Genomic DNA, 19,828 nt, shown 5'->3' on the forward strand with positions numbered 1-19,828 from the left:
ATAATATTCCTTTTACCAAAAGGTCTTAAGTTTGAAAAGAATGGCCACAACACAAATTTATATAGTACCTGAGGAACTTTAACCAATCAAAACCCATCCATTAATTTTGATAAAATACCAATTGATTGTTTACTGCATTTATGATACCGGTTGATTGGCCACAACTCATAGTTTTTTGTAGAGCTGCATTATCCGAATCCGATGTTAATCCATTAAGAGGTGGATTCGGATGCCCCATCCTGATCTTAATAAATCGGATCAGATCGGAAAAGCTGATCTGTTTATTTAACAAATCAAATTCAAATATCGACCGATCCGTTTATTTAACGGATCAAGTATACCCTTTAGTTTATTTTTTAACTAGGTTTATATATTTGAAAATTTATAATTTTATTATGTGCATAATTGTAATTTGGAGTACAAGTCATAAAGCCCTAAATCTCTAACCTAAACATGAACGAACAGGATTGAATCTCTTCAAACTTCAGTCTTCCTCTCCGGTCATCGACGCTAACTGTCTTCCCCAATTCCTCTTTGGTGCCGGTGCGACAATGCCCTTTAGTCTCCGTCTCTCTGACTTTTTGACTGCCGGCTTGTCGGCGTTGCCGCTGTTCTACATTTTCGAGTGCTGAGCGGTTGAAACTCTGTCTTCTCATCCTATGCGGGCCTACGGCTTAGTGGTTGCTAGTTTTTCTATTCCACCATTGGCGGCATCACCCTCTTTCACTGTCACTGCTGTGGTTTGTGGAAAGCAGCACATCTGACTATATGAGTATCTAACATCTCCTTCTTTCATTGCCTTTTCTCAAGAATTAACAATCGGATCAAATTGGATATCCGTTAAGATTAATGAATCGAATTCGAATCATGTTTTATAAAATTCACCGAATTATTAATATATTCGAATCGGTAAAAACTATTATCGAATCGAATTGAATATATCTCTTACTAAATTTGATTCGATCCGTTTGCAGCCTAATGTTTTAGACATTGTCTTTCTGGTATCATAGATATCATAGCCGAGCCTTCCAATTAATCGTAGTTATTAATTGAGCAATGGTCTTTGTTTGGAATAGATCTCATTGAAAGAAAAAGAGAAAAAAGTAAAAATAGAAATAAAAATAAAAATATTTTGTTAGATGTCTGACGTGGAAGGCCTTCACCAATATTTATTTCTGACAAGGACAATGGGTGAACCAAACCCAAACTTAACCGACCAAACCTGAAGTTGGATTTTTTTCATTGGGCTGGGCCCATCCCAAAAATCTTGGGTATTTTTCATAATTTTTTGGACCGAGGACCTAGAACCCGAATTCAGTTCATCTTGATCCTAACCCAGCCAACCCGCCCAATTACATGCATGCATGCAATTTTGTTAGGATAGATTCAGTTTGGAAAAAATACAAATACAAATATATAAGACTCAGTTTCAAAGGAGTATAAATACAAATATATACAATATAAATATATACAAATAATACAAAATGTAAATTTTGCATTCTATATATTTATATTTGTACTTTTTTCAAATTGAGCCTAAAATACAAAACCTTATTTATTGTATATATTTGTATTTCAAATGCATGGGAGTAAAATGCAAATTCTGGTTTGTTTTTGTTTTGGATTTTACTCTATTTTGTTTCCGGTCTCATTTTATTTCATTTTTACCGCAATACAAGGCTTTACAGTCCACTAGTACTAGAGAGACTTTGGAGTCATTTTTAATACATTAGGGGCCCAATTGGCTCTTTTGAGCCCGACTAATCAACCCAAGCCGAACCAAATTCCCAAACATGGAAGTGGGTACGTGGTTTTACGGTACAAATTTACGGGGTTCGCATCCGCCCCTCATAACTTTGCCCCCGAAAAACGTCCCACGCGCTGTGAGTGCGCCGCGTGTCCTCCCACACGCGGATTTGAGGGACTCGTGCGGAGCTAACCGTGTGTCCTCTTGCCTAAAAAGTCATCATTCTCATTTCAAAACACTTTCAACCCTCGATCTTCTGCTGTCAGAACTAAACCCGCCAGAGATTACTCCCTTTGAATTCCGCCGGTCGACGCCGACGATTACTCCGACAGATTTATTTACCGGAGGTAAGTTTTTCTCATTTTCTGTGTTTTTTATTTTTTTCTCATTTTTGCCGGAGTGAGAACCCCCTTCCAATTCCGTCGGTCGACGCCAACAAGTCAGAACGGCTGCAACATTACAACTCTGTCTCTTCCATTGGCCAAAACCAAAAATCTACCTATATTGGTAAAATCTCTCAAATTTCAGTTGTAAACCAAACCAAAGCCAACCAACAAATTCAAGATGTGGCTACTATAACACGAAACGGAACCCATACCCTCAATCCCTCAGAGAAATAACAAATTTTCATGTTTAGCAGCAGAACCATTTACTTCAAAAAGAAAAAAAAAACAATAACAAAGGGGAAAAACTGAAAGAACACTCTCCAAAAAAATATAATAAATAAAAGGATAAAAGCAAGGGTTCCATTTAATGCAACTGTGATGGATGAAAAATAAGTAGCACACAACAAGGCATACAGAATCACCAAAAAGAAACCATTTTGTAGACAGTCGATGCAGTTACCTGCAACTGTGACCGGAGAATTATCATCTTTGGATTTAACCTGATTATTGCCCTTGGAAATCAAGCTCTCCTGCACCCTCTGACAGAGAAAGCAAGCCATTTGGACGATTCTAACAGCAACATCCAATTCTGTTGAACATTCCTCTGTTTCAGAGGATATAATCCCCAACTTTTCGTCCTCCATGTTCGATGGAGAAGTTCGATGAAAACCCGAAAGAGAAGCAGCGTTTTCTGAGAGACCCAACTTGCTGGAAGAGGCGGCTAGGCAGCATTTACTACTGGATAATAGCAGAACGCCTACATGCTTAGATGTGAGATTCTTTCTTCTCACTACCAAATTATGTGGGAGTAAGGGAGTTGTGTTGCGTGGCTTACACAGAATAACGGCATCAAAGACTCCCCTTTCAATCAATTCAAACTATCTTTGCCTACTCGAAAGAAAAATCTATTTTTTTCAATGAACAAATTGGTTGTTTTTGATTGATTATGTCGGTTTTGAAGCAAGAAAAACAAACGGCAAAATGGGTTCATGAAAACTGAGAAAATGGATATAACAAGGAACCTGTAAGAAGGCGTTTGAGTGGACATCTTCTTCGTCGTTTCTCGCTGTTAAAAATGCTTCGCTTTTGGAACGGTCGTCGGCGTCGACCGGCGGAATTCAAAGGGGTGCAATCTCCGGCGGATTTCAGTTCTGAGAGCAGAAGGTGGAAGGTTGAAGTGAGCGCGTCAACCGGCGGAGCTCAAAGGGTTGAAGTGTTCTGAAATGAGAAGGATGACCTTTTGGGCCGTTGGTGGGCCTTTGGGCGAGAGGACACACGGTTAGCTCCGCACGAGTCCCTCTAATCCGCGTGTGAGAGGACACGCGGCGCACTCACAGCGCGTGGGACGTTTTTAGGGGGGGCAAGTTGTGGGGGGCGGATGCGAATCCAAATTTACGAACCCTACTGTGGCGTGACTAAAGCCAAGCTGCCAAAGAAAAGAAGTGAAAACTGAAAAAGAAGGAAATTCATACAAAATACAAACTTACGAAGTATAAAAAATGCCCAAACCCGCGAAGAACTAAAATCGGCACGGGAGAGTGAAAGAGAGGGGAGAGTGAAGGAAGCAATGACAGATCTCTTACCTCCCCGGTCTCCTACAGATCTATTTGGAGATCCAATTGATTCTCAGCCTCTCTGGTTCAAGAAGAATGCATTCTTGGAGGAGAATTTCGATTCAGAAGCCTACATCACAGATCTCAGAACATTCGTTCCCTTCGATAATCTTCGATCGGAGCTTCAAACTCATCTGTCATCGCTTAAGCACGAGCTTGTGGAGCTTATTAATAGAGATTATGCAGATTTCGTGAACCTTAGCACCAAGCTCGTTGACGTCGATGGAACAATCTTGCGGATGAGAGCTCCTCTGACCGAGCTTCGCGAAAAGATCTCGCAGTTTAGGGGGAGTGTCGAGTCCTCGCTTGCCGCGTTGCAGAATGGGTTGCGTCAGAGAGCAGAGGCATCGGCTGCCAGAGAGGTTCTGGAACTTCTGCTTGATACGTTTCATGTTGTTTCCAAGGTTTCCATCGCAACCCCTAGTTCTATCTCTTTATCTTATTTCCCCGTTTTTTTTGGACAAATTGAATTATTGTACTCTAGGATTTCTGCATTTCAATTGTTCATGCTAAGGGACTCGATTCATGAGGCTATAAGGATTCTAGCGGTTTCCTATATGGGTTGGTTTTGTGCATTATCTATTAGTTGTTTTTGTGCAGGTTGAGAAACTTATAAAGGAATTACCTAGCGTCCCATCTGATTGGACAAATGGAGACGTGAATTCTACAGAAAAAGGTTCTTTGCAGCATACCGAGAATGGAACAAATTTCAGAGAGACACAAAGCATGCTCTTGGAGAGGATCGCCAGTGAGATGAACCGGTTGAAGTTCTACATGGCTCATGCACAGGTCTCTTTTGTTCTTTCACTCAGATTTCAGTTTCTCTTTGTTTTATAGCCTATCAACTGTATTTTGTTAGAACGACGATATTGATAAATATTGGTGAGAAGAGAAAATTTGTTACGTTGAAAAGTTCTTACTATTGTTGACTTGTTTCATACATGAATAAGATCTGCATACTTGCTTCATCCTCAAAATACTAACTTCAACTGGAACAGAACCAAATCTTAAACGTTTGCTACAAAACATCCATTCCTCCAAATGATGGAGCTGGCATAGCAGCACATCACCTGAGTGAGCATCAAGTTGTTTGGTGGCTGCTCTTCTGCTAACTCAGGCCATTGGATCCAGGAGGAGCATATAGAGATCGGAATGGTGATCTTCTTATGGTTTTCTTAGGTCCAGTTGGTCATTGGAATCCACTAGAGCTGATATAATATCTCTAGTACGGGTCTGAAGATGGATTACACATCAACTTTGGACAGAATGTGGTGGAAAGGGGCCCTCAAACTTTTATTTGTTGGATGATATCTTAGTGAGGTGCTCCTTGGCAACTTATACATTCCCTATGGGAAGCAGAATATTTGGCTGTCAGGTTGAACTGTTTGGTGGATGCTAAGTTCAGCCAATGGCTCAATTGATGGTATAACTAGGGAATGCATGGGCAAGCTTTCCATTGGGTGGGATACAATGGGCGAAGGGGCAGATTGGGTTGGTAAAGCAGTTGCTAAGTCAACTCGTTCCAGCCTAAGTTAGCATATATTTCTGTCAAAAGTTGATGTACCAGGAGAAATTAGTCAAATTCCTCCTCGTAGTTAGTTCCATCAAGAAATACTTGTTTTTTCTTTTCCTTTTCATTTATTTATGAATTATCCTAGAAATACTATGCTGATAAAAAAAAAAGTATCCAAGAAATACTAGTGATGGAATCATGGAATGTGCTGAAAGAATTAGTGGCAACATTCTCCTGTGTGAAGCTCCATTGAGGGACACAAAAAATACAGAATTGGCTCCTATTTTGTAAAGAGAAAGACTCTTCAAGTACATGAAATTTGCACATTTTTTGGTTTAAAATTAGACATGTCCAATTTATTTCATCTAAGTAGTTTGAAAATAGATGCCAGAGTGACAGTGCCAACAGAAATCTAAGCTTTTACAGTGTGTTCATCTTTTGTGCCCATTTCACAAAGTGGGCCATCATGGTACTTCACCAATGCTTATAATCATAAATGATCAAAGAACTTTTGTTAATTTATTCATTGTACTGGAATTTACTTTATAGTCAGAATTATCTTCTTCACAGAAAGATAGGAAGCATCAAGCATGCTGGATGAACATAGGAACTACAAAGGCCAGTCTTTGCTAGTGCATGTATCAGTATTTGTGGTTCATTTTATAGTTTTTCTACTTGATGTCATTTGAAATTTTCTATTTTATTCATTTCCATTTTGATTGAGAATGGTGGATACATATAAATACTAGCAAAGAATAGATGACTTAGAAATAGTTTTGGGATTTATGATCTCCATTCTCATTTCTTTTCCATGTTCTGGCAGTACAGGACCTTCCTTTCATTGGGAACATGGAGAAAAGGATTCAGAGTGCTAGCTTATTATTAGATGCTAGCTTAGGACGTTGTTTTATAGATGGGTTGGAACATCGTGATGCGAATACAATTTACAATTGTTTGCGTGCCTATGCTGCAATTGATAACACTAATGGTGCAGAAGAAATTTTCCGCACAACTATTGTATATCCATTGATTCAGAAAATTATCCCCAACAGCTCTTCACAGTCAATGGCTGCAGTTTCTGTAGATGAACTTGAAGAGGATTATCAACAAATCATTCAACATATTGAGAATGGCTGCAAATTTTTATTGGAAATTTCTTCCTCTGGTATTGGCTATTACCACATATTTGAAATTTTGTTTTGATGACTTATACTATCATATCTATCCAGAAAATATGCCACGTACTTACATTCTATTTTAGATTTTAATTGCTCTTATCCTTGCATTTCATTATATGATTCTATTATTTGTCCTATGCTGTTCAGCCAATTCAGGTCTCCATGTATTTGACTTCTTGGCAAATTCAATACTTAAGGAGGTTCTTTCGTCTATCCAAAAGGGAAAACCAGGAGCATTCTCTCCAGGAAGACCCACTGAATTCTTGAAAAATTACAAATCAAGCCTAGCTTTTCTGGATTATCTTGAAGGTATTAGCTGCCATCTTACAGTTGGATTGGATTTTACTTTTTAGTTGACTTTTTTTTTTGGTGTAAAACATTATGCAACTAAATAATTGTCATCGTGATTAATTATTTAAATGTGTTTTAGGATTTTTATGTTATTCATTTTTGTTATAATGTCCAACTGTGATGCAAGGGTACTGTCCCTCCAGATCTGCTGTTGTTAAGTTTCGAGCTGAGGCTGTTTATGTAGAATTCATGAAACAATGGAACATTGGTGTTTATTTCTCATTGAGGTACTTCATACAACTTAAGAATGATCAAATATCATTAGTATAAGATTAGCTTGTGTTTACAATTTGTGCTTAAAATTATCAATTTGGTTAGAACAGGTTTCAGGAGATAGCTGGGGCTCTGGATTCTGCACTTATGGTGGCTAGTCTTACTCCAGTTCACAACTCACATTCCAGTCAAGGAAATTCTGGAGTGTTAACTTTAAAGCAAAGTGTAACCCTTCTGGAGAGCTTGAGATCCTGCTGGAAAGAAGATGTGCTTGTTTTTTCTTGCTCTGATAAATTTCTTCGACTATCTTTGCAGCTTCTCTCCAGGTAGGTTGCTTTCGATATCTAAGTTACATTATGCTTTTATATTTGCTATTCTACCGGTGGATCTGCTTGTAACCCATTTCTCTTAACCTATGGTAGGTATTCCACATGGTTGTCTTTCGGACTGACTATTCGGAGAACTGGTAACACTGGCTCCAATCCTGGGTTTGAATGGGCTGTTTCTGCAGTTCCAGAAGATTTCATCTATGTACAATCCAATTCTTTGTTTAATTAGTTCTTTCTCTCTTTTACTACTATTTGATGTGTGTCAATCATCTTTAAGAATTTAACTGCAGTCTGCTTTGTTCCTTAGATTTTCTTTTTTATTTACACTAGGTTTGTAGTCCAGTAATGAAATTTATCCAATGATATTTGTAGGTTGCTTCTCCATATTTTCTCAAATTGAGGAATATAAAGTTGATTTAAGAAAACTCTCTTTTGAATTATCATTAGAAGTTATAAGTGCTTATAATACCATTAGATAAATCATGTCCAGGTACTTAAATAAATAAGCAATGATAACAAAAGGAATAAAGGCAGAAAGGAAGTGTTTTGGAGTCCACAATGAGCATTCAATTTTATGACTGAAAAAATTTCCCACTTTGGGGGTTTTACCTTTCATTTTTATTGCAGTTTCTTTCTCAATCAGAAAAAGGGGTTACACAGGGAAAAGTAATCAGTGTATATAATTAACTTAGACTCCAGGACCTTTTCTTAACTTTTTAATTTCTTTTTGTAAGTAATCTTCTTCCGTTTAGATACACACCTTATGTTTGCTCAGAAAAAAAGTATATACCTCTTTTCTGGTATGCCTGTAATTGTCATCTATTCTGGTGATGCCAGAATGGTTGCTCCACACCTGCTTTCTGGTAAAAGCTGGGGCATGTGAGCTAAATATGTATAGTGATTTCAGAGTTGAGAACCTTATAGATTTTACGTTTTATTTTAAAAGCTTAAACTGGTTAATTGAGAATAAAACATGGGATCTGTTTGCTTACAGGTGATGCATGACATTGATTGTCTGGTTACTGAGCTTAGTGGTGACTACCTTGGACATGCAATTCAGATTCTAGCTTCATGCTCTCCAGAAGTACTTGATCTAGTGAAACAGAGCATTTTACAGGGTGCAAATTCTTTAAAGGATTTAGCACCTCTAGCTATGAATACAATGATAGAAGCACTTGTTGAGAAATCTCTTGAGGTAATCTTGGTTTCTTATAAAAGAGATGTCTGAATTGCAGAGTGGAGGAGAAGATTTGAATAGGGATGCTATAATATCCATATCTTCTATTGGGAATTCTTCAGTTGAGTTGACATATCATATAGGTGATAGGTGTACTGGCATTAAACCTTTCAAACTACACTCGTTTTTATACCTTTTTTTCTGGTAATTATTGTAGGCATTGAGACAGGTGAAAGGGGTGACTGCAACATACAGGATGACCAACAAACCTCTTCCAATAAGGCATTCACCCTATGTATCAGGGATATTGTATCCTCTGAAGGTATGCTGTCCTTTTCTACTTTCACTTCTTCCAGCTTTATGGGGCTTGTTGTCTTTTGCTTCAGTCAAATGTTACTGGTGTCATTTTTCGTGGATAAGTCTTTGCCATTCAAGCAACAATATACTTGGTTCATAGTTAACTTTTATGGTTTCAATTGTATCTTCAGTTGGCTATACAAGGAATCCTTTCTGATGCATGTAATATTGTATGATGTAACATATCTTCTTTTGATTGATAACTATTAAGAGCTTTACTAAATATGGAGAAAAGGATTTTATACAAGCCTACTTTTGTTGTTGGGTGCCATTTTATTACCCTTTATAGATCTTTCACTCTCTCTCTTTCTTTCAATAAATTTGTTGTATTTATTTTACTATAAAAAATAATGCTGTACAAAAGGAGTATGTCTAGCATGGTAGCACCGAATGGAAATATATATCAGCCCATGCTGTCTACCCTTATTCCCTAAATCAAAATTTCATTCTTATACATTTATCAAACAGATGCTAGGGAAATAACGCCCCAATATAGTTGTTCCCTCTGTGTTCTTTGTTTTTATTTTTTATTTTTAACTGTAAAGTATGGTATTGTATTAGATATTCCATAAAATATATGAAAGAACCACTGTACATTGAGAGACACATCAGGGATATAAAACCACCTGTGTACATCAATCCACCAATATCAGTTCTTTATGATTATACAAAAAGATTTTCCAAAACAAAAAAAAAAACTATATTTTCTAACTTTAAAGATTTGTCAACCATGAAAATAGCATTTCCATAATCCTCTTAACCACCCCTTCAACTGAGCCTTGCTTTCCTTCAAATATTCTAGCAGTTCTTTCACCCCACACCGCCCAAAACACTTCTGAAGGTATGACACTCCATGTTACTCTTCCATTCTTACTTCAACCTCTCAAATCCCAGCCTCCAAGAAAAGATTTTATGTCCTCCAGAAGCACATCTCCACTGCTAACAGATCATTTTTATCCAAATACTGTAAGAGAAATCACAGTGGATCAATAAATGGTTGACTGTTGACTGTTTCCCTATTTCTGTTGCATAATACACAGCCTAAATTCTCCACATGTATACCCCTCCTTACCAAGTTATCTCTAGTCAAAATTTTATTCCAAGCTGAGGACCAAACAAAGGATGCCACTTTGGATGGAACAATCTCGATCCATAATTTTGAGCTTGGAATTTCAGAAGCTTCCCCTCCTGTTAACTGGTTGTAAAAAAGATTTCACTGTGAAATTCCCTGATTTTCCCAAGTCCAAACCTTCCTATCAATCCTTTCCCTGCTCATACCTGTGTAATATAATTTTCTGCAGTAACTCAATAAAGGGTGCCACTTTTGTAGTTATTTAAATTTCTTTGAAATTGAAGATTCCATACCTTGCCAGTTTTGAATCCTTTCCCTACTCATACCTCTGTGCTCCTTGTTTAGCTAGCCCATCTACTTGCCGTTGAAGACCATTTAACATTGGATATTCTTGCTTGTCCAGCGAGGTTCCTTCTCTTTTGATTGGCGACAATTTATCTTGTATTTTTTGAGAAAAGGTAACTTCTATTCAAATACCAAAAAGGGGAAAGGATGTGCATGAGAAGATGTACAAGATAGAACCATGTAAAAGCAAAAAGCATGAGCCTATAATGGCAATTTTGCAGTTTTGCACTATAAAAAAATATCTTTTCTCAATTCAGATTTAGCTATTCTATCTGCCAACTGGTCCAATTCTCTTGGGATCCATCTGAAGCTACAGTTCAAAGAAGAGGAAATGTCATGGATTTCAAAAAGAAGGTGAGGTAGCTTCCAAGGGTCTGAGTGCCTGTACTCGGCCCATTTTATAGCGTTCTTGGAGTCTCTTATCAATTAGCAACCTGAAGCCCCTCAAGGGAGGTGCAGATTTCAGCACTAGCTGCATCTGAGCGGTAGTAGGACCCCCAGGTACCCATCAACTTTGCTAATGATACCCCCCACTACCAGCAGCAGTAAGATACATGGTTTCTTCTAAAGCTTCCATCAAACTGCAGGTTATAGTTTCTCTTGTCTGGGAGGTAGAGGTTGGCAGGTGAGAGGTCTGGCCGAAGATGAATGAACAATTTCTAACTAGCTTCTTTGATTATCTCCCCTGCTCACTCCAGCAAAAGTCTTCATTGCTAGAATCCATGAGTTTATTGAGTTCAGAGTTCAACATTTTAAGCTTTCCACTGATGATCTGCCTTCAAAAATCCTTGTATTACTTTCCTCCTAGATCCCCCACATCACCGCATAGATGATAGCTTTCCAACAGCACCTCCCTCTCCTCCCCAACTCGTAGCTCTGCCACTGGTCAATGAACTTTCCTACAGTGTTGGGAGGAGATCAGCTATACTACTTTCCTCCAAAGATCAGGTCAAGGAAAGATTGCCAGAGGCTTCTGTATTTGATAAGGTGTTGGATTCAAATAAACTGTTTTTCCATTTTTTTTGCAAGTCTGCAACTACTAAACCTAATCTATACAAAAAATAAATTCCTTCTCCTAGTAACACTTTAATTTAAACTGAAAGGACTAGTGGTAAGTGGTCATACTAACATATGTCGTGCCTAGGCCTAGGCGCCTAGGCGGTGAAATCTATAAATATAAAATCTATATTTATACTACAATATGTTTAAGAAGAAGAAGGGAAGAGAATAGGGGCGGAGCCCCTGTTTTTTCGAAAAAAAAAACATTGAATCTGGGCTGGAAGAAGAAGAAGAGAGGAGTATAGGGAAAAGAACTGAAGCTGGCTGGAAGAAGAAGCAGCAGCAGCAGCTTACCAACTGAAGCTCAAAGTTGGGCTGGCGATGGAGCTGGAACTAGAAGCCTTTGGTTCTCCTCCCTCTTCAGAGCAAAAACCCTTTCAAGACAACAAATGAACTAAAGAAATGAAAATGAGATGTATTATATTAGTTTGGCTTAATAATAAAATGTTAACATGTAACCAGTTGTATATTAAAACAACATAATAGCCAATAAAAATTTTAGAATAATAAATATGAAAAAAATATTTCTTAACCTTATTTAGGTGCCCACCTTGTGTTTAGGCACCCGCCTAGTCGCCTAGGTGCCCACTTAAGTCTCTGGGCGGTCGCCTAGTATACAAAACTATAGGCGTTTGGGCGAGGCGACATTATAAAACTGCCTAGTCGCCTAGGCGTTGCCTTGACAACTATGTAGTTAACTTTATTGTTGCCTTGAACCATGTGGTTTCATGCAAACCATTGTGTTACTGAGGTTTGGAGGGGAGCGTCAAATTGTTCGTTATAGCTGTTGAAGTACACAGGGAGATTCATCAACATAAGCATGCAATCAGCATTTCATACAAATACTTGGAAAGAATGAGATAGGGATAGGAGTTTAGGCTTTATTATTTATTAAAAGACTAAAGTTTTAAACATCTTTGAAAGTTGAAATGTTGTAGCCGAAGTAGTAGAAGAGAGGAGAAGACCAAGAGATGTTGAGAATGTCGAACTCAATGACCCAATCGACAGTACTATTATTTATATTAGAGTATAGTACAATGTTATAGGAAATGACTGGAATGCCCTTGATTGGTGATGGGACACCCAGACAACTTAAAACACTAAAGAAACTTAGGCCCATTAACACATGCCTAGTACATAACAACTTAAACTCAAATACAGGCTAATAAGAACTCTTATCAGCCGAACCATCAATACATGAAAACCTTCAACCTAACACTCCCCCTCAAGCTAAGCATGGATGTTAATCATGTTTAGCTTGCCAAGAAGGTCCATGAACTTTGCTGCAGCCAACCCTTTAGTCAATACATCTGCAATTTGCATCTCAGATGGAGTATAAGGAATGCAGAGTTCTCCCGAGACTATTCTCTCTCTAACAAAATGTCGATCAATCTCAATATGTTTTTGATGTGGATGTGTATTGGGAGCAGCAGCAGCAAGGATCCGGTGTTCTCATCCTATCCAATTCGGCAGCAACAGTCTTATCCATTCAGCAGGTTAGATTAGACTATCTTATTGTTCTTATCTTATTAAGTTAGTAGATTATCTTATCTTATCTTATTAGATTAGGATTAAGAGAGAGACTTATCTTATTAGATTAGGATTAAGAGAGATTATCTTATCTTATTAGATTAGGATTAAGAGAGACTTATCTTATCAGTCTTATCTTATCAAGATAGAGTTGGAGGTCTCCCTATTCAGCAAGGAGTCTCCCTAGGAGCAGGACTCTTGTAATCTCCTATTTAAGGAGCCACTATTATTGAATAAGGGCATCCAAGAATTTCAGTCAAGAGAAGAGTTGAGGAGAGTTAGGGTGATCTCTTGGACAAATCGCCCCTTAGGTCGCCACGATAGGGTCTGCACGCAAAGGGAGGGGCAAGGGGAAGCTAGAGGTTCTTCCCGTGGACCGACCCGTGACGAGATTCTACGCCCGAGCCCATAACAGTTTTGTCCTGTCATGTTGCATAGGGTTATTTGCAATGTTGATGGCAGCCTTGTTGTCACAATACAGTCTGAGAGGACCCTCAGCTTTAATGCCAAGCTCATTAAGAAGGGTCCTGAGCCATAGGAATTCAGCAACCCCATGAGCGATAGCTTGATATTCTGCTTCCGCACTTGACCTAGCAACTACATTTTGCTTCTTACTGCGCCATGTGACCAGGTTCCCTCCCACAAATGTACAATATCCTGAAGTCGATTTTCTGTCTCCAACAGAACCAACCCAATCTGCATCAAAAAGTAGAGGCCTCCATACTCATGAACGCTCCCAATCGTTCTCCTCATCAATCTGTCCTGGAAGACACAATGAGTAGGAAAAAAGGTTATACTACAGTTCAAATTTTTGGTAAGTTTTGAAACAGACAAAAGATTTGAGGTAAGAATGGGAACATGTAGAACTGATTTAAGAGAGAGGTCATTGCTTAGGTCAATCACCCCCTTTCCAGAGATGGTGGAGAAAGACCCGTCAACAACTCTCATCTTATCCTGACCAGACAACAAATGATATGAAGAGAATAAGGACATATGTGTCATGTGGTCAGTTGCACTGGAATCAATATCCCAAGAAGTAGAGTCAATACAGCTAGTTGCACTAAAGGCAGAGACTGTACCTGATCTGGCAAGAGAGGTGGAAACAAAAGAATTATTCCTTAGATGGGCTAATGCCCGGCTAAGGACCTCTACCTCACTAGCAGTGAAGCTCAAAGCACCAGCTCCAGAGGAATCAACAACCTGCCCCATAGGAGAAGAAGGCATTGTTGGTATATTCTATGAGTTGTCACCATTGTTGTTGGTGACAAGATTCCCACTTGCCGCATGACCCTTCTGTTGCTTCTTGTTCTTTCTCAATGCAGCTGGCTTCAGGTGAGGATATAGGACCCAACACTTTTTTTTTACGTGTCTCTCACCACCACAATGAGTGCACTTAAGTTGCTTCTTGTCTAGATGTCTGTTTCCCTTAGTAGAGACCAGGGCTGAATGTTCTTCAAATTGTTCAGTTGGTTGAGTCTAAGAGTCAACTTGCATCTCCTTTCTTCAGACTTCTTCATTCCTCACCAGATAATAAACATGGTGTAACTCGGGCAATTCATCTCTCCCTAGAATTTGTGACCTTATACCCTCATACACTGGGTTCAGGCCAGCCAAGAACTTAAAGGCTCTGCTCTTTTCAATCTTCTTATCATGTCTCTCCTTGTCCCTGGCATTTTCCTAATCCAATATCAAGTGATGGTCAAGTTCTTCCCAAAGACCTTCCAGAGTTGCAAAGTATGTTGCAACTGTCATATCCCCCTGCCTTAAGGTAGCAATGTCTTGATTCAATCTGTAGATTCTAGCATTGTTTTTCTTCTGTCTATAGGTCTTAGACACCTTTTCCCAAATCTTGGCTGTTGTAGGAAAGTGATGAACAGTCCTGGCAACCCGAGGAGTCATAGAGGCAAGCAACCAAGACATAACTGTGGTATTCTCCTTGCGCCGCACAGCATACTCTGCACTGCCAACCTCAGGTTCCTTCTTGTTCCCATCTAAGTAGCCTGTGAGATAAAGGGAAGTAATAAAAAGCATTGCAGAAACGGACCACTCCCTGAAGTTGTATTCATCCAGAAGCACACTTGTAATTTGCAAGCTGTGCAGATTAGGGTTTTCCAGATTTGAAGACCTTGCAGCAGGTCTGTTATCCCTAGAAAAAACCTCTCCGGATATTGAAGACATCTTGACTGCAGCCTTTGTGTAGATGACACTGTTTAAGACTAGTCGAAGTGATCATAGTGCTGAAAAAGAGACTAGTTTCAGAATTGAAGAAGGTTCTGATAGCTCGCAACACTGTTTCAGACTTGCCGAGACTGTCACAGTTCTGAAGCAGTTCAGTTACAGCAGCAAATGAGGTGTTCTGGGTTGGTAACCGACCTGAAACTGAGGGCTCTCCACCACTGTGCTATGCAGACTTCGCTTGAGCTTCAAGTACTGCAACTGTAAAGAGAGTTCTCCTCTTACAGCCAATACTAGGACTGCTGAAATGTTGTAGCAGAATAGCTACTAACTACTAGAAACAGTCTAGTAGGACAAGCTTCTGGGTCTTACTTCCCTTGCGCCCTACAACCGAGGGAAACCCTAGGTTCGAACCTTGTGTTGTTCTCCTACAATGCTAGGGTTTCACGGCAGCAACCCAGATAAAAAAAAAAGAAAAGAAAGACAGCAAGAGAGAAGAGATGGCGTCGGCTGTAACCAGGAAGGTGCTTAATGCTCTGATACCATGAAAGCTGAAATGTTGTAGCCGAAGCAGTAGAAGAGATGCTGAGAATGTCGAACTCAATGACCCAGTCGACAATACTATTATTTAGATTAGAGTACAGTACAGTGTTACAGGAAATGACTGGAATGCCCCTGATTAGTGATGGGACACCCAAACAACTTAAAACACTAAACAAACTTAGGCCCATTAACACAGGCCTAGTACATAACAACTTAAACTCAAATACAGGCTAATAAGAACTCTTATCAGCCGAACCATCAATACATGAAAACCTTCAACCTAACAATCTTATTTTGTGATAATTGTGGAGGACAGATACAACAAAAGGAGACTATTACCATGCTTTTATCAAAAAAGGCCATTACCCAATGCTGGTCCTGGCCATCTGGGGTCCAACATTTTTTTTCCACACAAAATAGCTGCTATCTTACTCATTCACATTCTGAGATTTTACCATCGCACCAAGTAGTGGCCCCCATAACCATATTTTATCTAGAATTCTACATAATCACTTGCATATTTTAGAAAAGTCCTTAGTGTAGGTAGTGAAACAAAAATACAAGTTATAATCAGAAACTAATTTTCTTCTAAAATTTAGGACAAACTACTATTACCTATTATGATATATTATATGTATATTTGATGTACTGTAGCTTTATCTACAATTAACCTATGTTACTCAGATACAGCAAGGACATGAATAGATATGTTATCGGAATCAAAATTTACACTAAAAATTGAAGTATTCAACGAGACAGGTACCCTCTTGCAGGTATCCAAATCTCATAGCAATTAAAAGGCTTTATATGGACTAAAAGATTAACAACTTAAAGAGTGCTGGTGATGCCTCCATTGTTAGCTTGTAATGCTCCTTTCAATCACCGAGTGCTCAGGCTTCTCTCTCAGGCCTTTCATTAGTATGGTGTTCCATGTACCTAGGGGTGGATTCGAGCCGAGTCGAGTCGAGCCGAATACTTGGCTATTCGAGCTCGACTCGCTGAAATAGTGTTAGGCTCGAGCTCGAGCTCGATTCGAGCTAGAGACTTGAGCTCAAGCTTAGCTCGAGCTCGACTACAAGTCAAGCTTTTCCTAAAAAGTAAAATTATACATATAAAAATATTTTTTATTTTACATACAAAAAAAAAGAATTATAAAAATAATTTATTATTATACATAAAAAATAAAAAAATATTATATATTATTATATATAATAGAAATGATTTATTATATGTATATGTATGTATGTATGTATGTATGTATATAATTAAAAATCATTTATTTATTATACTAGCTCGATTAGGCTCGCGATCCTAACGAGCCGAGCTTCACTGGACTTGAGCTCGGCTCAATTAGCAAATGAGCCTATATATCGGGTTTGAGCTCAGCTCGAAGCTTGGTTTAAACCAAGCCAAGCTGAACTCGAATAGCTCGTGAAAAGCTCAACTGGTGGCCACCCTTATGATGTACCCAAAAAATGTAGTGTTTCAAACTCTGTCTGGACTGACCAGTTAGACCAAGAACCAACCTGGATACGGTAAGTTTGGGAATGAGAGTGAGTAATGGCCATCATGAAATACTTCGTTTATTTCAGAGATTAGAGTCTAGCCAATAGCTGGACCAAGGAGAAGCCGTAGCAGTTTTGTATCCCTTTCATTTCTCCCCCAACCCCCCCACCCTCCCAACCACTACCACAAGTCTGACCAGTCAACTCATTTTAAAGGTCATCCTAATAATAGCACTTGCTTATTGAGAGCCAATTGATCAACCTATTTTCATTTTTTGACACGTATGAATTTAAGCTATCCCAACCCATTGCGAATGGTGAACCTGAAAAAAGAGTTTAAGATTAGGGTTTGAGTCTTGGATGGATGGGAATGTTCCTTCTGGCAGACAGATATGACACTTTCAGGCTTCAAATTCCTGTGAATCTCATTTATATCTTACAAGGGCAGGATATTATGACTCGACAGAGATGAAATTTTGCTTCTTCCTTGGCCAGTTAGCCCCAAAGCAACCTGTAGCAGATAAATCATGGGCTATGGAGATAACTTGCACAATTTCTTTTTCTTATCTCTTCTTGGCTCAACCAAGACAAACTGCTAAGAGTAGGCAATTTGCCTGATTTTGAATATACAAGTGACACGATTTAATAAGTAGGAAGATGAATTTAATCCTCCCATTGGTCATAAAATCATCTTTCTTCCTACATATGTACTTGTCTTTTTCTGGAATTTACTCCTCTCAAGGCGCCAAAAGGACAATAATTTAAAATGTTCTCTGAGGCTGTTTTCAGTCTTGAACTGGATCCGCAATGGCCTAGCACATACCAACCATTTTTACATGGGCCTTTCTTTTGTCTTTTTGTCGCATATGATATCATTGATGTTGTGTTAACTATAAGAGAATCAGAGGTTCATAAGTTATGCTATTCTAGATGGGTAAGCCTTCATTTTGACTCCTTTATCCCTTCCTTAATGCTGACACTATTGTGGTGCCCACTGCATGCAGACTTTTCTTGATGGAGAACGTGCCACCACATATTTAACCATGGAAGCAAAAAACAAACTGCTTCTAGGGGCTGCTGAAGAGATTACTGGCCGATATTATGAACTGACTTCAGAAGTTGTCAATGTGGTTAGTATTTAGACGCACAGAGCTATTCTTTAGGATTTGAATTGATATCGTTCCTATTTCACGCATTATGATCAACTAACAAGAATTTGGATTTCTTGACCAGGCAAGGAAAACAGAGTCCTCGCTACAGAGGATTCGGCAGGGTGCACAAAGGCGAGCAGGGGCAAGCTCTGACGTATCTGAGCAAAATGTGTCGGACACAGACAAAATCTGTATGCAGTTATTCCTTGATGTTCAGGTATGCATCATTATTTTGTTTGTTCCTTATGGCGTCTCTCCCTGTCATCCTACTATTTTCCTTGTTCTATTTATATCAGGAATATGGACGCAACCTTTCTGCTCTTGGGGTCGTGGCAACCAACATTCCAACATACCGTTCCCTGTGGCAGTGTGTTGCTCCTTCAGATAGGCAAAATACGATTGAATTCTGATGCGAACTCTAGTTCAAAAGCATTATTCATATATATATTTTTTTCACTTATATAGTGTTCCCGTACATGAGTCTAATGATTTTGAATTATGTGATCCGTTTTTCTGTTTTGTTTTCTTACTTCTCGTTGTTTTTCGGGTTTGATTGCACTTGCTGATATCACATCTGCCGATCCGCGCCGAGTCAGGATCTTCTGCACTCGTGCACTTCTCTTCATTGTTTTGTGGTACATCTGAATCTCTCGCCCCACACCTTTTTTGGAGAACCAATGCTCTCTTAGAGAAGGTGGGTAAATACTTGCCCACTTGTTAAAAACACCAAGCGCCTTGTTTCTCATGCTTTATCTAATCCCTGGCCAAGATGAACGCTGTATTTAACTATTTATGATTATCTTAGGTAATGTTTTCCAGGAATCACTCGCCTGGAAAAACGCCTTGTCTGGGTAACGCAAAATGAACGAGGACTTCCATTCATTCTGATTTCTGAGACAGGTATACCGTTGCCTAGGGCTGTTGATGTGCTAGTTCTACATGACGGACCCAAACTGGCCGAGTCTGAGTATTAAGTATTAACGGTTCTGGGACAGGTATCTCATTACATAGGGTTGCCAATGGGTCGGTTTTACATCACATACCCCGACTTACTGGATTGAATATAACGGTTTTGGTTGTTTCAAGTTGACTTAGAATCGAACCAATTATATATTAAATAATGAATATATAATACTGTGGCAAATTGTCTAAAACTCACAATGAGTTTTCAGCATTTCTCTTAAACTCATCACAACTTTTCAGAATGTCTAAAACTTGCCATGTCACTAACTTGACGTTAAACAAACTAACGGGTGTTAATATATTATCATTTTAACCTTCATAGTAAAATATAAAATATATACAACATAAATTAATGGGTGTTAATATATTACCATTTTAATATTTAGACATTAAAAAAAGGAAAAATTAAAAAAATATTTTCAAATATAAAATACATAAAAGCATATAAATTTCAAAAAATATAAAAAATTATAGAAATTTCAAACAAAACAAAAACATATTTTCAAATTATAAAAACTATAGAAATTGATAAATAAAATCAGAAAATAACAAATTGTAGAAAAAACAAAAAATTATAGAAAAACACAGAAATTACAAATAAATAACAAAAAACACAGGAAA

The 19,828-nt window shown here is 38.5% G+C and overlaps 1 protein-coding gene across 1 annotated transcript; it reads left to right on the forward strand.

Annotated features, from left to right (window-relative positions):
• Positions 1–3,566: 3,566 nt before the first annotated feature.
• LOC148862517 (oligomeric golgi complex subunit-like protein) lies at positions 3,567–18,773 on the forward strand. Its single transcript, XM_088980820.1, has 12 exons — positions 3,567–4,150; positions 4,347–4,535; positions 6,088–6,424; positions 6,585–6,746; positions 6,916–7,015; positions 7,112–7,327; positions 7,424–7,532; positions 8,325–8,525; positions 8,725–8,829; positions 18,098–18,223; positions 18,327–18,461; positions 18,541–18,773. The coding sequence occupies exons 1-12, from the start codon at positions 3,701–3,703 to the stop codon at positions 18,652–18,654; spliced, it is 2,244 nt and encodes a 747-aa protein (XP_088836946.1). The 5' UTR covers positions 3,567–3,700; the 3' UTR covers positions 18,655–18,773.
• The last annotated feature ends 1,055 nt before the right edge of the window (positions 18,774–19,828 follow it).

This window comes from Nelumbo lutea, chromosome 3 (assembly GCF_056320005.1).
Source record: "Nelumbo lutea isolate HS-2025 chromosome 3, American lotus-T2T, whole genome shotgun sequence".
NCBI classification, from domain to species: domain Eukaryota; kingdom Viridiplantae; phylum Streptophyta; class Magnoliopsida; order Proteales; family Nelumbonaceae; genus Nelumbo; species Nelumbo lutea.